At 43.4% G+C, this 23,219-nt stretch overlaps 1 protein-coding gene across 3 annotated transcripts in view; it reads left to right on the top strand.

Moving 5' to 3' along the window:
* pms1 (PMS1 homolog 1, mismatch repair system component) overlaps positions 1-23,219 on the top strand; it is a 71,867-nt gene that overhangs the window by 7,502 nt on the left and 41,146 nt on the right. For all 3 annotated transcript variants that reach the window (XM_041864134.1, XM_041864125.1, XM_041864144.1), the window contains exons 7-9: positions 5,696-5,818; positions 6,646-6,792; positions 7,310-8,124. In XM_041864134.1, coding sequence (XP_041720068.1) covers positions 5,696-5,818; positions 6,646-6,792; positions 7,310-8,124 — 1,085 coding nt within the window. The remainder of the gene's footprint in view (positions 1-5,695; positions 5,819-6,645; positions 6,793-7,309; positions 8,125-23,219) is intronic.

Raw genomic sequence — 23,219 nt, 5'->3', positions numbered from 1 at the left:
TTGGTTGGCTGTTCGGCAGCTATGTCTATGCCCTTTTCTCCTTGTGTGAGAGATTTGCTTTGCTGCTGGTAATTGAGTTGGCTGTGGAGCGTTAAGTTTCTGCTTGGTCATGGTAGGTGTTGTGTGGCTGCTACCTGCCGTGCATCTCCCGGCTAATGTGGCCTGACAGATATGGAGCACAAGTCCCTTTCCCCCGTTTGCTTTGTTGTTATTTTTCAGCAGGACTCTGGGTCCCAGTTATGAGAAGGTTCATTGGCCTTTGTCCTCCCAGTAGCAATGAAAGAACGCTTATTGGCTCCCCCTTCTTTCGCCGAAGCTTAGCGATCACGGAATCCAGTTCAAAGATTCCACACGCAATTCTGGCAAGTTGATGTAGGGGCCATGCCTCTTGTGGAACAAAATGTGACACTCATTTTGGCAACGTGACAACACACAACCATGCCCTTTGTGGCAAAGGTGCCATTGGTGCTCCCATAACTTGACCTAATGAGCAGAACGAGAAGAAACAACATCCTCAAATAGCGTTGCATCAATTAACTGGCTTTTCATTTACTATGTGTTAAGAAGTTATGAGAAGTTTTGCATTGCTCATTTAAAATGAGCAGTGTGCCAATCTAAAACCAGAACAATGTGTCCCTGGAACTACATCTTCCATGTGTGAGGATAGTGTGTTCTTTTGTTTGCGGTAACGCATTACATATAGCCCAGCTACATTGATTGCTTTGCAATTTGTCCCTCTCTTGCCTGTTACATAACATTAGCCTTAAGTCTGGCTCATGAAACTCATTATCCAGATAAGGAAATGTTTTTGTCTACCAATTTGGGTTTTTCCTCTCAACATTCTTAGAATGTCCTATAGACCCACCCTTTTAATTTATGCGGTGAGAGGTCTGCTTGAGTAATCAGTCATTAGCCAGGGAGAGATGATCACTCATCGGGTAGGACACCAAGCCAAGATGTGTTCCAGTTCCGAGCGCATGGGTGTGACACGTGAAGATGTGTGCAGACAGACTGGGGAACACAGCCTGGCCCGCTGCTCAGGTCACCTGAGAAAAGTTTGAGTCAATCTTAGGACCCTGGCCTGCGTCAATCCTAGGACTTCTGTTTTGCAGATTTAGGTAGGTCGTCTTGCAGATTTCAAACCTCAAAGGTCTTACTTAGTTTGTTTTGTTATTTTCCTTTTAACTTTGGTGCCTATTATATTTAGTATTTCATCACCTTAGGCAAGACAAATTGTTTGAAACATTTTGTATTAAAACTATTTTTTTGTAAAGAACTCCATACTCGTGGTCACGCCTTGACAAATCGAGAGTTTTCAAGAGGCTTATCTGTAAGTGTGTCAACGAGTATCTGCGGTGAACCTGGGTCAGTTTTGCTGTACAGCTTTTGTAATTTCTAGAGCGGGGTCCTGTGGCAGTGAACACTGCTGCCAATGAGGCCCAGATACCTCTACACGACTCATAATAATAGAGCTCATTCATGGACAGGCAGACAGTGGGCAGGATCACCTGTGTCACAGTAATTGACAAATGTTTTAATGGCAAAGTATACGTAATGTACATGGCTATTGTCAAGGTTTCAATGACAGTAATTAGAGAGTTCGTTAAAACTCCAATTATATGGCCGTAATGCTCGCCAACTGCAGAGCTTGTTAATTTAGAATTGTTTGCCTGAGTTATGCAGTACATGGTGGCTAATTGAGTAATTTGGAGCTGGTTCTCTTTTCGCCAACACTTTCGTCTATCACATGCCGCCAACATTTAATTCCTAGAATTAAGAAGCTTGGAAACAGCAGTTCGATGTCATTGGTTGTCCAAACAGTTTCCAAGTGTGAACAGCTTGTGATGTTTCTGTTGAAAAAAAAAAAGTTAATCCTTAAAGGGATATTTCACCCAAATTACAAAATGACTGGTTTCCCTACCCTGTAAGCAGTCTATGGACAATGTATGACAGCAATCCATGCTTTTGTTTAGTTTCCCTTAGCACTGTTTCCACATGCTAATGTTTTAGCATTTGTGGCACAAATCCCATTCAAGTCATGGGACCGATATGGGTGTTTTTCACACGTTATGTCCAAATCATCTGACAGGATCTAAAATTGATTGTGAAGCTTAACAAAGTCACTTATAGATAATTTGAACATGATGTGAGAAAAATGCTAATATCAGTCCCCGTCACTTGAATGGGATTTGTGCCACAAATGCAACAAAAAAAAGCATGGATTGCTGTCATGCCTTGTTCATAGACATAGGAAACCAATATGTAATTTTGTAATTTGGGTGAACTATACCTTTTTAAAGATGTGAAACCCTTGAGGATACGGCATGAATCGATTTGATAGTGTACTTTTTAAAATTTCAAAGTCACTGGGATTATATTGCTCAAAGACTTGGTTTGAAGTTATTTTAAGATTTTGGCGTGAAATTTTAAAACATTCTAATATTGGGTAACTGGTTTCTGGTTAGGCCCTAGCACTAAACAGCTGATTCAAATAATCAACTCATCAAGCTTTGATTATTTGAATCAGCTGTGTAGTGCATGGCCAAAAACCAAAACGTGCACCCCTTGGGGTCCCCAGGACCGAGTTTGGGAAGCGCTGGCCTAGGTAAACAACGAAAGCATAGATTACTGTCTCTCCTTGTCCATAGAAGGAAACAAATACGTTTTTTTTCTAATTTGGGTGAACTATCCCTTTAGTACCTTTTATTTGACTACTTTTACATGGTATTTAAATGACAGATGCATTGTAAGTACAGTATCGGTACATATTGTTATAAATTATGCAAAAAGCATGTTTAACTGCAGTAGCTATGTAACAATGTGTACATCGAATTTGTTTTAACACGATGTTCCAAATACCTGTATCGCAAGAATCAAGTATTTTTTTCAACTTCTGTTTTTGAGTGTTTTGTCTTTTTGGTCTCGTCTCCTTCATTCCTTCTGTACTGTGTGCACCTTCCCACTCGCACACAGACAACAAGCCCCTCCCCCTGCCACTCACAACAACAAAGAAACTAAAGATCACTTCTTCCTCTCTGACAACAAGCGGTTTCAACTTGGTATTTGCATTTGAGGTTTGGTCCGACGTAATCGGTCATATGGACACCGAAACACATTGAGACATTATTTTACCCTAATAGAGAACTTAACCTTTGTAACGATACCCTTTTTATGTCTCAACTCCCAAAATGTTGAACAGAGCACAACCTACTAAGACGGGAGGATCAACAATGAACATGATTGGAAAATGTATGCTCACTTTCTATTGTGCGGCATTGCGGTACCATGTACCACTAGTCTGTGTTTTATAAATGTGCAATGAGCATTAAAAAGATGCATTTGTATAAGGAATTCTGAGGAATAAGCATCTTCTTATTCAGGTAGCTAGGCAACTTGATTTCAACATCTAAACAAAGTGAACAGGCTATTCAAACAGTTGTAGATGGACAGGAGGGTGTGTTCATAACAGTTCAACTGTTCTACCATATTAGCAAGCAAATAGATCCAAGTTGGCTAGACTATAAATATAAAGGTTAGCTGGCTTGTGCTTGAGAGATTGTTAATGGGACCTGTGTTAACGTTTTATAACGCCTGCTACCGTAAGTTGGTCATTATCAGTGGATGTGCGTTGTGCATGAGTCTGGTTACATTTGTAACAGAAAGGGCATTTTCATAGACTTGACAGCCAGATCAGTGATTATTGCAAAAAAGCAGGTTAAACTATTCTGATCAAATAATAAATAGTGTGAAGGCTTATATTTAGCCTAGGTATAACTTTACAAGCCCTGAATTCATTAGATTATTCTCGACTGTTTGAAATGCAGTGTATTGACCTTTACAGTGCCTTCAGAAAGTATTCACACTCCTTGACTTTTGCCTACACAAAATAACCCATAATGTCAGTGGAATTATGTTTTTTTGACATTTTTACAAATGAAAAAAAAATTATAAGCTGAAATGTCTTGAGTCAATAAGTATTCAACCCCTTTGTTATGGCAGGCTTAAATAAGTTCAGGAGTAAAAATGTGCTTAACAAGTCACATAAGTTACATGGACCCACTCAGTGTGCAATAATAGTGTTTAACATGATTTTTTCAATGACTACCTCATCTCTGAACCCCACACATACAATTATCTGTAAGGTCCCTCAGGCGAGCAGTGAATTTCAAACACAGATTCAACCACAAAGACCAGGGAGGTTTTTCCAATGCCTTGCAAAGAAGGGCACCTATTGGTAGATGGGTAAAAAATAAATAAAGCAGACATTGAATATCCCTTTTGAGCATGTTGAAGTTATTAATTACACTTTGGATGGTGTGTCAGTACACCCAGTCACCACTCAGTTGCCAGAGATGAAGGAAACGGCTTAGGGATTTCACCATGAGGCCAATGGTGACTTTAAAACAGTTACAGAGTTTAATGGCTGTGATAGGAGAAAACTGAGGATAGGTCAACAGCATTGTAGTTACTCCACAATACTAACCTAAGATTACAGAGTGAAAAGAAGGAAGCCTGTACAGAATACATATATTCCAAAACATGCATCCTGTTTGCAACAAGGCACTCAAGTAATACTGCAAAAAATGTGGCAAAGCCATACACTTTTTGTCCTGAATACAAAGTGTTATGTTTGGGGCAAATCCAATACAGCACATTTCTGAATAACACTCTCCATATTTTCAAGCATATTGGTGGCTGCATCATGTAATGGGTATGCTTGTAATCGTTGAGGACTGGGGAGTTTTTCAGGAAAAAAAGAAGCGGAATGGAGCACAGGCAAAATCCTAGAGGAAAACCTGGTTGTCTGCTTTCCACCAGACACTGGGAGATGAATTCACCTTTCAGCAGGACAATAACTTAAAATCACAAGGCCAAATCTACACTGGAGTTGATTACCAAGAAGACCATGAATGTTCCTGAGTGGCCGAGTTACAGTTTTGACTTAAATCTTCTTGAACATCTATGGCAAGACCTGAAAATAGTGGTCTAGCATTGATCAACAACCAATTTGACAAGAGCTTGAAGAATTTTGAAAAATAATAATGGGCAAATGTTGCACAATCCAGGTGTGGAAAGCTCTTACTCAGAAAGACACCGCTGTAATCGCTGCCAAGGGTGCTTCTACAAAGTATTGACTCAGGGGTGTGAATACTTTATAGTATGTAAATGAGATATTTCTGTATTTTATTTTCAATACATTTGCAAACATTTGTAAAACAAGTTTTCACTTTGTCATTATGGGGTATTGTGAGAAACAAAATCAATGTAATCAATTTTGAATTCAGGCTGTAGCACAACAAAATGTGGAATAAGTCAAGGGGTATGAATTCTTTCTGAAGGCACTGCAATTGTGCAATAAAGCTTATTTAGAGGTTTTAAAAATCGAGATGTGAATCGCCCATAAGTTGGAAAAAATGTATATATTATTTTTAGGCCATATCGCCCAGCCCTAACTCCCTGTAATCCATGTTTAGCGCACTAGAGTTGTTCTGATTATGAGGGGGGTCCCTGATGAATTTGCTATCACAAAAGGGAACCCATGTATTACATTGTACCTGCCTGTGTAATATGCATGTTAAAAGGCAGGGCCACTTGGTATGAAGTGAGATCAAAATATAAATGTAGAAAATATTATATTGTTTTGCACTGATAAATTGTTCCTCAGTTATTATGTTGGTTTTATTTATTTTAACAGATTGTAATAGATGGATTCTTTCCCAGACCTGGTATGGATTGCTCTTTAGCAAGCTCCAGTAACCCCGACAAAACATTTATCTTTGTGAATGATCGACCAGTCCACCAGAAGGATATCCTGAAGGTAAAAACGTTTTTTGTGTTAGTGAAATGTACATATGATGTTTGTTGTGGTTTAGGTAAAGAAAATCAGCAGCCAATGTAATTGAGTTGTTCTATAAACAAGAGCCTTTGAAGTTGCTTGGACAAAATATTTGTTCTCTTCCTGTAGTTGTACACTAGAGCTGGGACGATAAACCAAACATTATCGACACGGACCATACCGATCACTTTTTGCTGATTTTGTTCATTATAATAAGTAGCCTATACTAAAGAAATATAACCTTTGAAATGAAATAAGTTTTCTAATATGGGTGATTGTTAATGGGACAATTGATGGCTACAACCATCAAACTATTACTAGTAGTTTCAAGGATAGTAAAACAAAAAGTTTTATAAACGTATCGTTCTATTTATCTTTATCACATCATTTCAGGCACTTTATTGCGATATGGATTTTTGTCCATATCGTCCAGCTCTAGTATTCACGTTACATTCACCCTACATTCACACAAGTCGTCCAAGGAAGTCATAGACAACATTCACTATTAGAAATGTGGTTATTAGAAGCGCACCCAGTAGTATTTTATTTTATTTAACCGAAGATTAAAAATACATATAAAGTCGCTCCAGCTGAAGACCGCAATGCATTCACAATATAACCCAAAGGCTTATTTCCATTGTGGTCCTCTAAAGTATCACTTTGTCATCATATAGGCCTGTCTATTATCCCCAATGTAGCGCTCTGTCATTGATACTGTCACTTTATGTAAATGCTACAACACTGTCAATGTGAAGCATTGCTCATAGTATCACTGCAGTTCTGATACCTTCTCTCTGCTTGACCATCAGGTGGTCCGGCAGCACTACCTGGCTCAGTACCCGGCAGACTCTGCCCTCAATCGCTATCCCACTATGATGCTCAACATCACTGTTCCCGCATCCACTGTAGATGTCAACCTGACGCCCGACAAGACCCAGATTCTGCTCCAGAACAAGGTGCCGTTTTCCATTATTTTCTCTATTTCCTCGTAGACAGGTTGAAAGATTAGAGAACTAAGGGGAAACAGAATATAATGGGGGGGGCAGCTGCAGAACCAGTTACTTTTGGCTTTCAGACTGATTCAACTGCAAAATGCAATGCGAGATCCATTTAGCAAATTCACGATTTCCTTACGTGTAGCCTCTACGGCACAGCAAGGAATCCATGTACTTGCTTTGGCTAGTAACCGTTACGGTCTCGTTACTTTTTAACTTCTCTTAAATGTAACTCCTCAAAACCACTTGATTGATTTTCTTTTATAAAAATAGAAAGTGCTGACAGTAAACCGTAAGTTGCCAATCACTTCTGTAGCCACCACCATTTGAAATAGGAGGAGCTGACAAGTGCAGTAATTAACCAGAGACACTAAATTAACAGTTATGCACAGCCACTTCCTGTTAAACAGAAAGGGAAAAGTGAACAGCATGGGCATTAGTGTGTGGTGTTATTTCTCACTGAGACTTTGACTCTCAGGTGGCTGTGCTGGCTGCAGTGGAGATGCTGTTGGTTTCCCTCTATGGCCCTGGGTTGGGGTCTGCCACTGAGGCTCCACCAGTCACTGGAGAATATGATGGAGGCAGCGGCCTGCATGCTGGCCCATCACTGGGCGACTGTAGGGGAAACGCTGATGCAGAGGACAGTCTTGAGGAGCACAGTGTCAAAGTGGCCAAAGCTCCATCTGACTGCAGTGATGGCCCTCCATCCAGGGTAGTGGCTGGTGACCAGACAGCAAACACTAGCTCCTCCTCTTCCTCTGAAGACTGGATAGTCAACCTAAATCCAGGGGACTTTGACCTGACATTTCCACTATTGGAAGATTACATGGCTTCAACCTGCACCGGGACAACAAATCCAGGCCCGGCCAAAGGCCTGGAGAGGCTCAACAACCACGACAAAGGTCCTGACAAAGGCAAAGACGTCGAGCAGTTATCAGCAGTAAGTTGGAGCCGAGGCACGGCTCTGACGGACCCCTCCACAGGAGAGCCGTTGCAGCCCGTCAAGGTCCATCTGCCCACCGGATGCAGCAGTGACCTTGGCCAGGTCAAGGCCAAGGGTCAGAGCAGCCCTGGCAAAAAGGTGTCCAACGCTATAACGGAGAAACAGGCGGCGCTGACGGCCTACGACTTGATCAATAACCGTGCCATGAAGACCCCCCTGTCGCCTGCCTCCCTGTTTGAGAGGGAGACCCGGGCAGAGGTTCTCCAGGAGAAGCCCACAGCCAGCCTCCAGGACATCACCACTGCTGTGCAGGAGAGATGGAAAAACCTGGGGGAGGAGGACCGAAAGAAGTGGGTTTCCAGACTTCACCTTCGAAGCAGTTGTTTCCATTTATTATTATTAGCAAGGCAAAAAAATAGGTTGACCTGTCACTTGCATGTGTAAAATATGGCCCAGGAAATTTTGCTTGGCATATTCATGTTGCTACCCAGACAGAGAATTGTTGAGATGAGCTATGTTTATTTTCCAGACAACTGAATCTGATTACTAGGTTACATGGTCAATATTTTCGACTGTAAAACAGGTATTCTGTATGCTGAAATAACTCCCCTTTTTCCAAAGTATGCCATGCATCTTAGGCACTCAAAGTATTTTGCTAGTGCTAGTCAGACGCTTAATACATTTAACTTAATATTCTGTATGTGGACACGCACTAACCCTCTCCTCTGTCTCGCCCGTCTGGTGCGGCTTGTTCCTAATCAAGACGTTGTCAGGAAGATCTTAATCAGCAAGTGCATAAGATGGGCCACGTTTCAGATGGATCAAAAATGTCTTGATATATAAATTATTAAGGTGTTCTAGTATTTCGTTTTGTTGCGGTTTCGACAAATAATAAGATGTAGGTGAAAGAAACATGATATACACTGAGTATACAAAACATTAAGAACACCTGCTCTTTCCATGACATAGACTGACCAGGTGAAAGCGTTGATCCCTTATTGATGTCACTTGTTAAATCCATTTCAATCAGTGTAGATGAAGGGGAGGCGACAGGTTAAAGAAGGACTTTTAAGTCTTTAGAGAATTGAGACATGGATTGTGTATGTGTGCCACTCCGAGGGTGAATGGGCAAGAACATATTTAAGTGCCTTTGAACAGGGTATGGTAGTAGGTGCTAGGCACACCAGTTTGTCAAGAACTGCAACACTGCTGGGTTTTTCACACTCAACAGTTTCCCGTGTGTATCAAGAATGGTCCACCACCCAAAGGACATCCAGCCAACTTGACACAACTGTGGGAAGCATTGGAGTCCACATGGGCCAGCGTCCCTGTGGAACGCTTTCGACACCTTGTAGAGTCCATGCCCCGATGAATCGAGGCTGTTCTGAGGGCAAAAGGGTGGGGTTCAACTCAATATTAGGAAGGTGTTCCTAATGTTTGGTGTATGAATATAATTTTTGAAAATGTAATAGAACATTTTGGTAGCACTATATAATAACTCCACGTAATAAAGCATTTATAATGGATTAGTAAATAGTTTATTAATTTACTAATCATTACTTCATTCATACAATGGTTAATATGGGTCCTTATAAACCATTTACTAATCATTAGTTAATTATTTTTGCGTGGCCTCTACAGTGTTGGCTATTTATGCTTTATAAATACTTTATAAAGCTGATGCTCCTTAAGTTCTCAAAATAGCCTAGAACATAACCAATGGTAAAAGAATAAGCACACAACACAGGATGTTGAAGGAAATATATCAACCATTTTATTCACAAAAATTGTTGTGAAACAACTGTTGCGCGGACTTGAGGAAGAGTTGTAATGTACATGCTTTGCTAATGTCAACCGTGCGAATGCTAATTAATCATAAAACGGGGAGATGTAGTTTACAACTAGTGGACTTTTATTCCTTCATTACTGATATGCGATCGACGTAGACATGTTACATGTAAACTACATGACCAAAAGTATGTGGACACATGTTTGTCGAACATCGCATTCCAAAATCATGGGCATTTAATATGGAGTTGGTCCCCCCTTTGCTGCTATAGTATATTTGTTTACATAGCCAGCTAGCAAGTAGCTTGTTCTGTCCTGTTTCTACCGATGTAATTCATTTAGAAACTGGCCCAGCTTCATAACTAATCAGCTAACATTGGCGAACTCTGTAGTTAGTCTGTCAGGCAAGAAAGCAAGAGTTGATTGGAGGAGACTGAGTTTGTATGTGTGGAATGGGAGGCGTGTATCACACCTTTATAAGGAGAAAAAGAAAGAGGAAGGAAGAGAGAGACAGTGTGAGAGAGAGGGATTATGTTCCTGACCACAATTGCATCCTATTTGTTGCTCCTCTCCTCTCCCTCTGTTCCTTTAGGGCAGTGAAAGAGAAGGAAGTGATGTGGAGAGTCAGGGCTCAGCAGCAAAAGGCAGGGAGGAAGAGTTAGAGATGATTGGCGGGAGAGAGATGTGGACGGAGAGGAACATGGAGGGAGAGGAGGAAGCAGAGGGAGGGGAAGGAGAGCACACCTGAGAGGGGAGCCTATGTTTTCATGGGATGTGTCTGCCCCAAGTCCCACCATTCACCCTTGTACCACACAGCCTGGGCCTGAAGTGACAGTAGTAGGAGTTTTGGAGTGATTTTTAAGTGGTAGGATCTGTTCCAGAGCTTGTAATGGATTATAACAAGAAAATGGGCGGGGTTGACCATCTTGACCAACTGAGGAGCTAATGTTGGACGCACAGGCAGAAAATGGTGGAAGTATGTGTTTTGGGGGACGCTCAACATTGCCATCATAAATGTGTACATTGTGTGGGGGACCCTGCAATGGCCCCTTCCCAGAAACTGCAGGTGCTGGTCCCTGAAGGTATTCAAAATGCAGCTTGTGCATTCACTTTGTGATACGGCTACAGTGGCAGGAAGAGGGGAGAGTGTGGCACCAGGGCGTGTGGACCGAGTTGTAACCTATTTGAAAGCTGTTGAAGTTTGAAGGGTGCAAGAGAGGGTGTGTGTTGTGCATCCGGAGTGGACGCAGGGCAAAGAGTGGGAGAGGTATAGAAACCTCCTTTGGGAGCTCTACGTGTTCTGTGTCACTTTGCAGGATGGGCCATGCTTCCAGAAGTTCCATGACATGTTGTAGGTTATATGCAAATGCTAAAGTGACAGTGTGAAATATGAATTGTTCTACAAATCTTTAATATGGAGTTGGTCCCCGCTTTGCTGCTACAACAGCCTCCACTCTTCTGGGAAGGCTTTCCACTAGCTGTTGGAACATTGCTGCGAGGACTTGCTTCCATTCAGTCACGAGCATTAGTGAAGTCGGGCGCTGATGTTGGGCGATTAGGCCTGGCTTGCAGTCGGCGTTCCAATTCATCCCAAAAGTGTTCGATTGGGTTGAGGTCAGGGTTCTGTGCAGGCTAGTCAAGTTCTTCTACACTAATCTCGACAAATGTATGTATGGTCCTCGCTTTGTGCACAGGGGCATTGTCATGCTGAAATAGGAAAGGGCCTTCCCCAAACTGTTGCTACAAAGTTGGAAGCACAGAATCATCTAGAATATCGTTGTATGCTGTAGCATTAAGATTTCCCTTCATTGGAACTAAGGGGCCTAGCCCGAACCATGAAAAACCCCAGACCATTATTCCTCCTCTACCAAACTTTACAGTTGCACTATGCATTGGGGCAGGTAGCGTTCTCCTGGCATCCGCCAAATCCAGATTTGTCCGTTGGACTGCCAAATGGGGAACACGTTTCCACTGCTCCAGAGTCCAATGGCGGCGAGCTTTACACCACTCCAGCCGACACTTGGTATTGCGCATGGAGATCTTAGGCTTGTGTGCAGCTGCTCGGCAATGACAACCTATTTCATAAAACTCCTGATGAACAGTTATTGTGCTGACGTTGCTTCCAGAGGAAGCTCTGTAGTGAGTGTTGCAACCGAGGACAGCACTCAGTGGTCCCGTTCTGTGAGCTTGTGTGGCCTACCACTTCGCGGCAGCGCTGTTGCTCCTAGATGTTTCCACTTCACAATAACAGCACTTACAGTTGACCGGGCCAGCTCTAGCAGGGCAGGCCATTCTACTGCCAATGTTTGTCTATGGAGATGGCATGGCTGTGTGCTTGATTTTAGCCAAATCCACTAGCCAAATCCACTAATTTGAAGGCGTGTCGACATACTTTTGTGTGTGTGTGTATATACAGTGGGGAGAACAAGTATTTGATACACTGCCGATTTTGCAGGTTTTCCTACTTACAAAGCATGTAGAGGTCTGTAATTTTTATCATAGGTACACTTCAACTGTGAGAGACGGAATCTAAAACAAAAATCCAGAAAATCACATTGTATGATTTTTAAGTAATTAATTTGCATTTTATTGCATGACATAAGTATTTGATACATAAAAAAGCAGAACTTAATATTTGGTACAGAAACCTTTGTTTAGTATTACAGATATCATACGTTTCCTGTAGGTCTTGACCAGGTTTGCACACACTCTAGCATGGATTTTGGCCCGCTCCTCCATACAGACCTTCTGCAGATCCTTCAGGTTTCAGGGCTGTCACTGGGCAATACGGACTTCCAGCTCCCTCCAAAGATTTTCTATTGGGTTCAGGTCTGGAGACTGGCTAGGCCACTCCAGGACCTTGAGATGCTTCTTACGGAGCCACTCCTTAGTTGCCCTGTCTGTGTGTTTCGGGTCATTGTCATGCTGGAAGACCCAGCCATGACCCATCTTCAATGCTCTTACTGAGGGAAGGAGGTTGTTGGCCAAGATCTCGCAATACATGGCCCCATCCATCCTCCCCTGAATACGGTGCAGTCGTCCTGTCCCCTTTGCAGAAAAGCATCCCCAAAGAATGATGTTTCCACCTCCATGCTTCACGGTTGGGATGGTGTTCTTGGGGTTGTACTCATCCTTCTTCTTCCTCCAAACACGGCGAGTGGAGTTTAGATCAAAAAGCTATATTTTTGTCTCATCAGACCACATGACCTTCTCCCATTCCTCCTCTGGATCATCCAAATGGTCATTGGCAAACTTCAGACGGGCCTGGACATAAGCTGGCTTGAGCAGGGGGAGTGTGTTACTAATGGTTTTCTTTGAGACTGTGGTCCCAGCTCTCTTCAGGTCATTGACCAGGTCCTGCCGTGTAGGTCTGGGCTGATCCCTCACCTTCCTCATGATCATTGATGCCCCATGAGGTGAGATCTTGCATGGAGCCCCAGACCGAGGGTCATCTTGAACTTCTTCCATTTTCTAATAATTGCGCCAACAGTTGTTGCCTTCTCACCAAGCTGCTTGCCTATTGTCCTGTAGCCCATCCCAGCCATGTGCAGGTCTACAATTTTATCCCTGATGTCCTTACACAGCTCTCTGGTCTTGGCTATTGTGGAGAGGTTGGAGTCTGTTTGATTGAGTGTGTGGACAGGTGTCTTTAATACAGGTAACGAGTTCAAACAGGTGCAGTTAATACAGGTAATGAGTGGAGAACAGGAGGGCTTCTTAAAGAAAAACTAACAGGTCTGTGTAGAGCCGGAATTCTTACTGGTTGGTAGGTGATCAAATACTTATGTCATGCAAGAAAATGCAAATTATTACTTAAAAATCATACAATGTGATTTTCTGGATTTTTGTTTTAGATTCCGTCTCTCACAGTTGAAGTGTACCTATGATAAATATTACAGACCTCTACATGCTTTGTAAGTAGGAAAACCTGCAAAATCGGCAGTGTATCAAATACTTGTTCTCCCCACTGTATGTGTAAATACACACACAGTTGAAGTCGGAAGTTTACATACACCTTAGCCAAATACATTTAAACTCAGTTTTTCACAATTCCTGACATTCAATCCTAGTAAAAATGTCCTGTCTTAGGTCAGTTTGGATCACCACTTTATTTTAAGAATGTGAAATGTCAGAATAATAGTAGAGAGAGTTATTTATTTCAGCTTTTATTTCTTTCATCACATTCCCAGTGGGTCAGAAGTTTACATACATTCAATTAGTATTTGGTAGCATTTCCATTAAATTGTTTAACTTGGGTCAAACATTTCGGGTAGCCTTCCACAAGCTTCCCACAATAAGTTGGGTGCATTTTTGGCCATTCCTCCTGACAGAGCTGGTGTAACTGAGTCAGGTTTGTAGGCCTCCTTGCTTGCACACGCTTTCTCAGTTCTGCCCACACATTTTCTATAGGATTGAGGTCAGGGCTTTGTGATGGCCACTCCAATACCTTGACTTTGTTGTCCTTAAGCCATTTTGCCACAACTTTGGAAGTGTGCTTGGGGTCATTGTCCATTTGGAAGACCCATTTGCGACCAAGCTTTAACTTCCTGACTGATGTCTTGAGATGTCGCTTCAATATATCCACGTAATTTTCCTTCCTCATGATGACATCTACATGATGCTGCCACCCCCGTCCTTCACGGTTGGGATGGTGTTCTTCGGCTTGCAAGCAACCCCCTTTTTCCTCCAAACATAACGATGGTCATTATGGCCAAACAGTTATATTTTTGTTTCATCAGACCAGAGGACATTTCTCAAAAAAGTACGATCTTTGTCCCCATGTGCAGTTGCAAACCGTAGTCTGGCTTTTTTATGGTGGTTTTGGAGCAGTGGCTTCTTCCTTGCTGAGCGGCCTTTCAGGTTATGTCAATATAGGACTCGTTTTACTGTGGATATACAGTGAGGGGAAAAAAGTATTTGATCCCCTGCTGATTTTGTATGTTTGCCCGCTGACAAAGACATGATCAGTCTATAATTTTAATGGTAGGTTTATTTGAACAGTGAGAGACAGAATAACATTTAAAAAATCCAGAAAAACACATGTCAAAAATGTTATAAATTGATTTGCATTTTAATGAGGGGAAATAAGTATTTGACCCCTCTGCAAAACATTACTTAGTACTTGGTGGCAAAACCCTTGTTGGCAATCACATAGGTCAGACGTTTCTTGTAGTTGGCCACCAGGTTTGCACACATCTCAGGTGGGATTTTGTTCCACTCCTCTTTGCAGATCTTCTCCAAGTCATTAAGGTTTCGAGGCTGACGTTTGGCCACTCCAGGACCTTAATGTGCTTCTTCTTGAGCCACTCCTTTGTTGCCTTGGCCGTGTGTTTTGGGTCATTGTCATGCTGGAATACCCATCCACGGCCTATTTTCAATGCCCTGGCTGAGGGAAGGAGGTTCTCACCCAAGATTTGATGGTACATGGTCCCGTCCATCGTCCCGTTGAGGCAGTGAAGTTGTCCTGTCCCCTTAGCAGAAAAACACCCCCAAAGCATAATGTTTCCACCTCCATGTTTGACGGTGGGGATGGTGTTCTTGGGGTCATAGGCAGCATTCCTCCTCCTCCAAACATGGCGAGTTGAGTTGATGCCAAAGAGCTCAATTTTGGTCTCATCTGACCACAACATTTTCACCCAGTTCTCCTCTGAATCATTCAGATGTTCATTGGCAAACTTCAGACGGCCCTGTATATGTGCTTTCTTGAGCAGTGGGACCTTGCGGGCGCTGCAGGATTTCAGTCCTTCACGGCGTAGTCTGTTACCAATTGTTTTCTTGGCGACTATGGTCCCAGCTGCCTTGAGATCATTGACAAGATCCTCCTGTGTAGTTCTGGGCTGATTCCTCACCGTTCTCATGATCATTGCAACTCCACGAGGTGAGATCTTGCATGGAGCCCCAGGCAGAGGGAGATTGACAGTTATTTTGTGTTTCTTCCATTTGCGAATAATCGCACCAACTGTTGTCACCTTCTCACCAAGCTGCTTGGCGATGGTCTTGTAGCCCATTCCAGCCTTGTGTAGGTCTACAATCTTGTACCTGACATCCTTGGAGAGCTCTTTGGTCTTGGCCATGGTGGAGAGTTTGGAATCTGATTGATTGATTGCTTCTGTGGACAGGTGTCTTTTATACAGGTAACAAGATGAGATTAAGAGCACTCTCTTTAAGAGTGTGCTCCTAATCTCAGCTCGTTACCTGTATAAAAGACACCTGGGACCCTCTCAATCTGATTGAGAGGGGGTCAAATACTTATTTCCCTCATTAAAATGGAAATCAATTTATAACATTTTTGACATGCGTTTTTCTGGATTTTTTTGTTGTTATTCTGTCTCTCACTGTTCAAATAAACCTACCATTAAAATTATAGACTGATAATTTTTTGGTCAGTGGGCAAACGTACAAAATCAGCAGGGGATCAAATACTTTTTTCCCTCACTGTAGATACTTTTGTACCTGTTTCCTCCAGCATCTTCACAAGGTCCTTTGCTGTTGTTCTGGGATTGATTTGCACTTTCCGCACCAAAGTACGTTCATCTCTAGGAGACAGAAAACGTCTCCTTCCTGAGCGGTATGACGGCAGCGTGGTCCCATGGTGTTTATACTTGCGTACTATTGTTTGTACAGATGAACGTGGTACCTTCAGGCGTTTGGAAATTGCTCCCAAGGATGAACCGGATCTGTTTGAGAAACAGGCGCCTCACAGTTTCTGGGCTCCCGAGTAGCGCAGCGTTCTAAGGCACTCAGTACTTGAGGCGTCACTACAGACCCCCTGGTTCGATTCCAGGCTGTGCCACAACCGGCCGTGATTGGGAGTCCCATAGGGCGGTGCACAATTGGCCCAGTGTTGTCCGGGTTTGGCCGGTGTAGGCCGTCATTGTAAATAAGAATTTGTTCTTAACTGACTTGCCTAGTTAAATAAAGGTAAAATAAAAATAAAACAGGTCCTCAACTGGCAGCTTCATTAAATAGTACCCGCAAAACACCAGTCTCAACGTCAACAGTGAAGAGGCGACTCCGGGATGCTGACCTTCTAGGCAGAGTTGCAAAGAAAAAGCCATATCTCAGACTGGCCAATAAAAAGAAAAGATGGGCAGTCTGAGATATGGCTTTTTCTTTGCAACTCTGCCTAGAAGGTCAGCATCCCGGAGTCGCCTCTTCACCGTTGACGTTGAGACTGGTGTTTTGTGGGTACTATTTAATAAAGCTGCCAGTTGAGGACCTGTGAGGCATCTGTTTCTCAAACTAGACACTAATGTATTCGTCCTCTTGTTCAGTTGTGCACTGGGGCCTCCCATTCCTCTTTCTATTCTGATTAGAGCCAGTTTGCGCTGTTCTGTGAAGGGTGTAGTACACAGTGTTGTATGAGATCTTAAGTTTCTTGGCAATTTCTCGCATGGAATAGCCTTAATTTCTCAGAACAAGAATAGACTGACGAGTTTCAGAAGAAAGTTATTTGTTTCTGGCCATTTTGAGCCTGTAATCGAACCAACAATTGCTGATGCTCCAGGTACTCAACTAGTCTCAAGAAGGCCAGTTTTATTGCTTCTTTAAACAGCACAACAGTTTTCATCTTTGCTAACATAATTGCAAAAGGGTTTTCTAATGATCAATTAGCCTTTTTAAAATGATAAACTTGGATTAGCAAACACAATGTGCCATTGGAACACGACTGATGGTTGCTGATAATGGGCCTCTTTACGCCTATGTAGATATTCCATAAAAAATCAGCCGTTTCCAGCTACAATAGCCATTTACAACATTAACAATGTCCACTGTATTTCTGATCAGTAGTCTTTCGAAAACAAGGACATTTCTAAGTGACCCCAAACTTTTGAACGGTAGTGTGTATTTATTTATATATATATATATTGTGATGTCACGAGAGGCTGTGTCCTGGAGGGACGTTACATCCCCCTGAGGTGGCGGCAAACCCAGACAGCTATGGCTCCATCTGCTGGTATGGTCGGGAACTCCACCCCTCTATGGCCAATCTTCCCACGCAGCTGAAACAAATGAGGAGCTGATGAGCTGAAGGTTTGGGAAGGGAAGAGACACAGTCTCCAACCTGGGCTCTCTGGATGACAAGAGTGCTGCACGTCCACTTCCATGAGGAATATAAGGATTTGGAGATACTTACCTTTGGGAAATACTCACCTTTGGATATATGCACCTGTGGAAATACGTGAGAGACATTTGGAAGGACTGTTTGCTGGGTTGGCCACTAGCTGCAACGTGGACTACAGTAAGGCTGGGGAAAAGTTATCTGAGCGAGTGAGAATTATGATTTTGGATGTGGAAGAGACATCCCTGAACTGTTAACCCTTAAAGAGCCACAAGAGAACAGAATTTTGTTATATTTTCGTTAATTTCCCAAGACCTATAATAAAATCCTTGTTTTGTTTGAACCTTGTCTCCTTGCACTACTTGAGCAATCCCGCTGAAAGCTGTGTAGCCTCTCGTGACGTCACAGATGGTGGAGAATACGGGCACGCTCAAGCGTTAATAGTGCATGTCAGAGGAGGATACCGAAGGTTTGATCACCCAGTTTTCCAAGTTGGCCGTAGGCTCCCCGCCGACTGAAATGGAGGACATATTGAAAAGCCCTTGTTGCTGGCCAGCAAGCCCAGATGCAAGCAAACGTGGCTCTCTTGGAGGAGCAAAAGAAAGCCAACCTTCTGAAGGCAGAGGAATTGCAGTTGCAGAGACAGAGGGTGGTCCAAAATACCCGCCCAATAAAGGCAAGTGACTTTATATCTAAGATGGGAGCTACCGATGACATTGAGGCATACCTGCATGCATTTGAGGCCACGGCCACTAGGGAAGCCTGGCCCAAGCAACAGTGGGTTGGTCTGTTAGCCCCCTTTCTAACCGGGGAATCGCTGAATGCTGTCCGGGACCTGGGCCCTGACCAGGTTACTGACTATGATGCCCTGAAGTCTGAGATCCTCAGCAGATATGGACTCACAAAGTTTGGTATGGCCCAGCGCTTTCACAGCTGGACCTTCCAACCAGACCAACCTCCTCGGGCGCAGATGCATGAACTTGTCCGAATCGCAAGGGAAATGGCTGGATCCGCAGAGGAATACAGCAGCGGCGGTGGTGGAGGCCGTTGTGGTGGATCGTTACCTACGCGCCCTGCCTTATGAGGCAAAACGGGTCATCAGTCAACAGGCCTTGACCACGGCTGATCTGACCGTGGAAGCTGTGGAAAAGTACCAGGCCACAGCGGAGATGCTGAATGCTTCCCGAAAAGACCCCAGGAGTGCGGCCCCACCACAAATGGGAAGAACCCGTCCAAAGGACCCCAAGGTCTCGAACCCAGCCACGTCAGGACTTATCCCGGCTCCAGGGGGAGCCAGAAACCAGGCGGGTCCAAGAAGAGTACACCAGGAGGGGGAAACTCGACAGTGTTACCGGTGTGGGGAGATGGGACATATCTCCTGGCAGTGTGGGAAACCAGCCGATGAACCTATGCCCACTGCGGAGTCCTCCAGCTCAGCACCCACACACCGTTTTGCCTCGCTCTTGGGAGTCGTAGATGGCGGCCCAGATCGACCCCCCCACCTGCCCGGTAACTGTGAATCACCATGATGTGGAGGCCTTACTGGATTCTGGTAGCCGGGCCACCCTGGTGCGTAAGGATTTGGTGGGCCCAACGTGTCTGACCCCGGGGAAAGTCCTCCCAGTTTCCTGTGTCCATGGGGACACCAGAGAATACCCCATTACTGAACTTACAATGACCAGCACACGGGGAACCATACACACGACGGCGGGGGGTGGTTGATTCCCTCCCCGTCCCTGTCCTAATTGGACGAGACTGCCCAGCCTTTTACCCACTCTGGAGAGAGTCTCAGGAGAGGATAACCCGAGTACCTCGGAAACGGAGAGGCAAGACTCATCCTGGGAAGGCTCCGGTGCAATCCTCCGAGTTACTCACTCCCGCCCGGGCTCGGATAGGGATGGCAGGTGCCCAGACCGACACAGAGACGGAGCTACAGAATCTGGACAAAGAACTGTCTGGTCTGAAGGGGACCGCTGAGAGGTATCGTTTGTTAAAGCAACAGTTAGACATGAAGACAGAAGAGTTAGATATCCTCCAGGCTAAACTCCAACAGAGCTCCTTCCCTAAGCAACAGGAGGAGCTGGAGAGGCTGCGCAGGACCATCGAGGAGTGTGAGGAGACCCTGCGCAGTAGTAAGGAGGTCCAGAAGAAGGCAGAGGAGAAGTACAAGGTGTTGGAGAACAAGATGAAGAATGCGGAGGCAGAGAGAGAGAAGGAACTGAAAGCTGCTCAACAGAAGCTAAACTCTGCTAAAACCAAGGCTGATGCGTTCAGTAAGAAACTCAAGGAGAGACAACAGGAGGCTGAGTCCCTGGTCCTAGAGTTGGAGGAGTTGAAGAGAGAGCAGTCTGGCAAGCACCACGGCAATGCGGACGCCCTCTCCCGGCGTGATGCCTTCTTCGCTGCCTTTACCCCGACGAGGACGTCGGTCCCGAGGAGGGGGATGTGTGATGTCACGAGAGGCTGTGTCCTGGAGGGACGTTACATCCCCCTGAGGTGGCGGCAAACCCAGACAGCTATGGCTCCATCTGCTGGTATGGTCGGGAACTCCACCCCTCTATGGCCAATCTTCCCACGCAGCTGAAACAAATGAGGAGCTGATGAGCTGAAGGTTTGGGAAGGGAAGAGACACAGTCTCCAACCTGGGCTCTCTGGATGACAAGAGTGCTGCACGTCCACTTCCATGAGGAATATAAGGATTTGGAGATACTTACCTTTGGGAAATACTCACCTTTGGATATATGCACCTGTGGAAATACGTGAGAGACATTTGGAAGGACTGTTTGCTGGGTTGGCCACTAGCTGCAACGTGGACTACAGTAAGGCTGGGGAAAAGTTATCTGAGCGAGTGAGAATTATGATTTTGGATGTGGAAGAGACATCCCTGAACTGTTAACCCTTAAAGAGCCACAAGAGAACAGAATTTTGTTATATTTTCGTTAATTTCCCAAGACCTATAATAAAATCCTTGTTTTGTTTGAACCTTGTCTCCTTGCACTACTTGAGCAATCCCGCTGAAAGCTGTGTAGCCTCTCGTGACGTCACAATATATATATATATATATATATATATATATATATATATATACAGGTCTGTGAGAGCCGGAATTCTTACTGGTTGGTAGGTGATCAAATACTTATGTCATGCAATAAAATGCAAATTAATGACTTAAAAATCATACAATGTGATTTTCTGGATTTTTGTTTTAGATTCCGTCTCTCACAATTGAAGTGTACCTATGATAAAAATTATACAGATCTCTACATGCTTTGTAAGTAGGAAAACCTGCAAAATCGGCAGTGTATCAAATACTTGTTCTCCCCACTATATATATATATATATATATATATATATATATATGTGTATGATTTGTAGGTAGAAATGTTACATGTATAACCTTTTATTCCTTCCAGTGCTTCAGTCTTTTAACTGCAGACTTTGGCTGAGAGCTTCCTTTTGCGAGGGCAAACCGGAACTCCCCATTTCTAACACATATGGACCCAGAACTTAATCACGCAGTTGACCAAATTACGCAAGATTTTAGTTCTTGGTTAACTGAGATTAGACCGCTCTAAGGAGTGACTGCAATCCACACTTTAGTTTTGGTAGAAAAGTCACTGCCAAGAAACGCTTATGTTAGTATTTATAAAGTATAAATAGCCCACACTTTAGATGAGGCCACACAAAAAAAACTTTACTAATGATTAGTAAATGGTTTATAAGGAACAATATTAAACATCTTATGAATGATCTTATGAATCATTATTAAATACTTTAAAAGTTGTTTATACATTTGTGAATAACTAGTTTAATAATGTTTACAAATGAGTAATGATTAATCATTTATGAATAAACTATTTACGAATTAATTATAAATGCTTTATTACGTGGAGTTATTATAAAGTCCTACCAATATTTTGAGAACATTTGAAACTTTGAGAAATTACACAAATGTTGCAAATCTTACATTTTGTGACCTTGGTTGAATTGCCTTTCCACAGCTGAGAGGACATGATTTTTGGCAGTATCTGTATATCACAGCACACTGTAATAGGGTCTGCGTGACTCATGATTCAGCACGAGGTAACTTACCTTTGTGCTTTCCTAACAGTGTAGAATTGTTTTAATCGGACGTACCAAAGATGAGCAATGCATGTCGTACTGCCATTCTTTGGACTTCTAACAACATCCAGATACGCGTTCACAGGCCAGTAAAGCCAATCAAATATGGCATTATCTTCTGATCTCAATCCACTGAGACTGAACAACTCAACCAGCATCACGGAATAACATCATTACCCTCTACTGAAAGCACTCCACCCAATTATCGTAGATTACTGCATACCAATTTAAAGTAATTGAAAGGACAGAAAATGTGTATCAGCATTAGCCTACGTGTGGAACCTATGTAAGGGATGGACGAGTGTATGGAAAAAGACATCTGTTTAGAATCATGTTAGTGCTGTCTTAAACATGAAATAAGATGAGGCAAATATTTGTCTCCTTTCGACGCCGCTGTTAAATGGCAAGCCACTTCTAGGAATCGTTATCCCTCTCACATGTACTCTAGTAACACAGGTCAGTTGCATGTGTGGATGCAGTGCCATAAACCCATAGGATTATTTACATGGAACCGTATGGGAGTGCAAGTTAGAAGACCCCCCCAAAAAAAAATACCCTGGCTGTCTTCCAGCTGAAATGTATAGAACTGGTCCGCCTCCAGAATCCCTGTGCAAGTGACCTCTTATTGCACGCACTATATACTTTTGATCCTCTCTTATGAAGGCTCTAAATGCAAACATTGCATTACCTAATAATGCAGTAGCTTGAAACATTGAGGAGAGCATGGTCCACTGTAGCTTGTCTCAGTGGACACTGCAGCTTCTGAGTTTTTTGGGGGGGATCTCTCTCTTATTTCCCATGTGTGGACTGCACATCCAACACCCTGCTGGAATCTGAAAACACACACTTTATCCAGGGAGACTTAAATTGCCTTACCGCCTTACACAGGCTTTACATTGCTCTTGCGTAGGTGGACCTTTGTCTTAAGGCTGTACTGTTTGGACTTCCAGGTGGTACGGCGTTGGGAGAAGGCGATTTACAGTATAGATAGACACTTTTATATAGCGAAGCTGACAATATTACTCCAGGATTTCGGGAGTACCCCACATTTTTCTTTGTCCCCTGAGCTCCCCACAAATGCTGTTTTGGAGCCATTCACATCAGAATACTGGCATCGCTCCTGCACTTCACAACTTAGCGTAAGTGAGTTTACAAACATTAAAGGGATAGTTCACTTTTATATGACCGTTTCAGCTTATTTTTAATATACTTTCCCAGAAACGTAGACGTGTACCTCTGACAACATTGATTTGCGCATTCTGAATTAGGTCCAATTCCTTTTTAATTTTGCCACAGTTGTGCGTCACCCTGGACTGCTGTTTCCTGTTTCACTTGCGACTGTTTCCTTTGCATTTAGGAAATTTAAACTGGGGGCATTTCAGGGCATAAACGACGGGATGGGTTTCTTTATTTGCCGAAATCCATACATTAACACAACTTGTGAAAGGAAGTGCCAAACAGATGCCATACATA

Source organism: Coregonus clupeaformis, chromosome 4 (genome assembly GCF_020615455.1).
Source record: "Coregonus clupeaformis isolate EN_2021a chromosome 4, ASM2061545v1, whole genome shotgun sequence".
NCBI classification, from domain to species: Eukaryota; Metazoa; Chordata; class Actinopteri; order Salmoniformes; family Salmonidae; genus Coregonus; species Coregonus clupeaformis.
The sequence above is the reverse complement of the archived record's forward strand: the minus strand, read 5'-3'. Positions and strand labels throughout refer to the sequence as shown.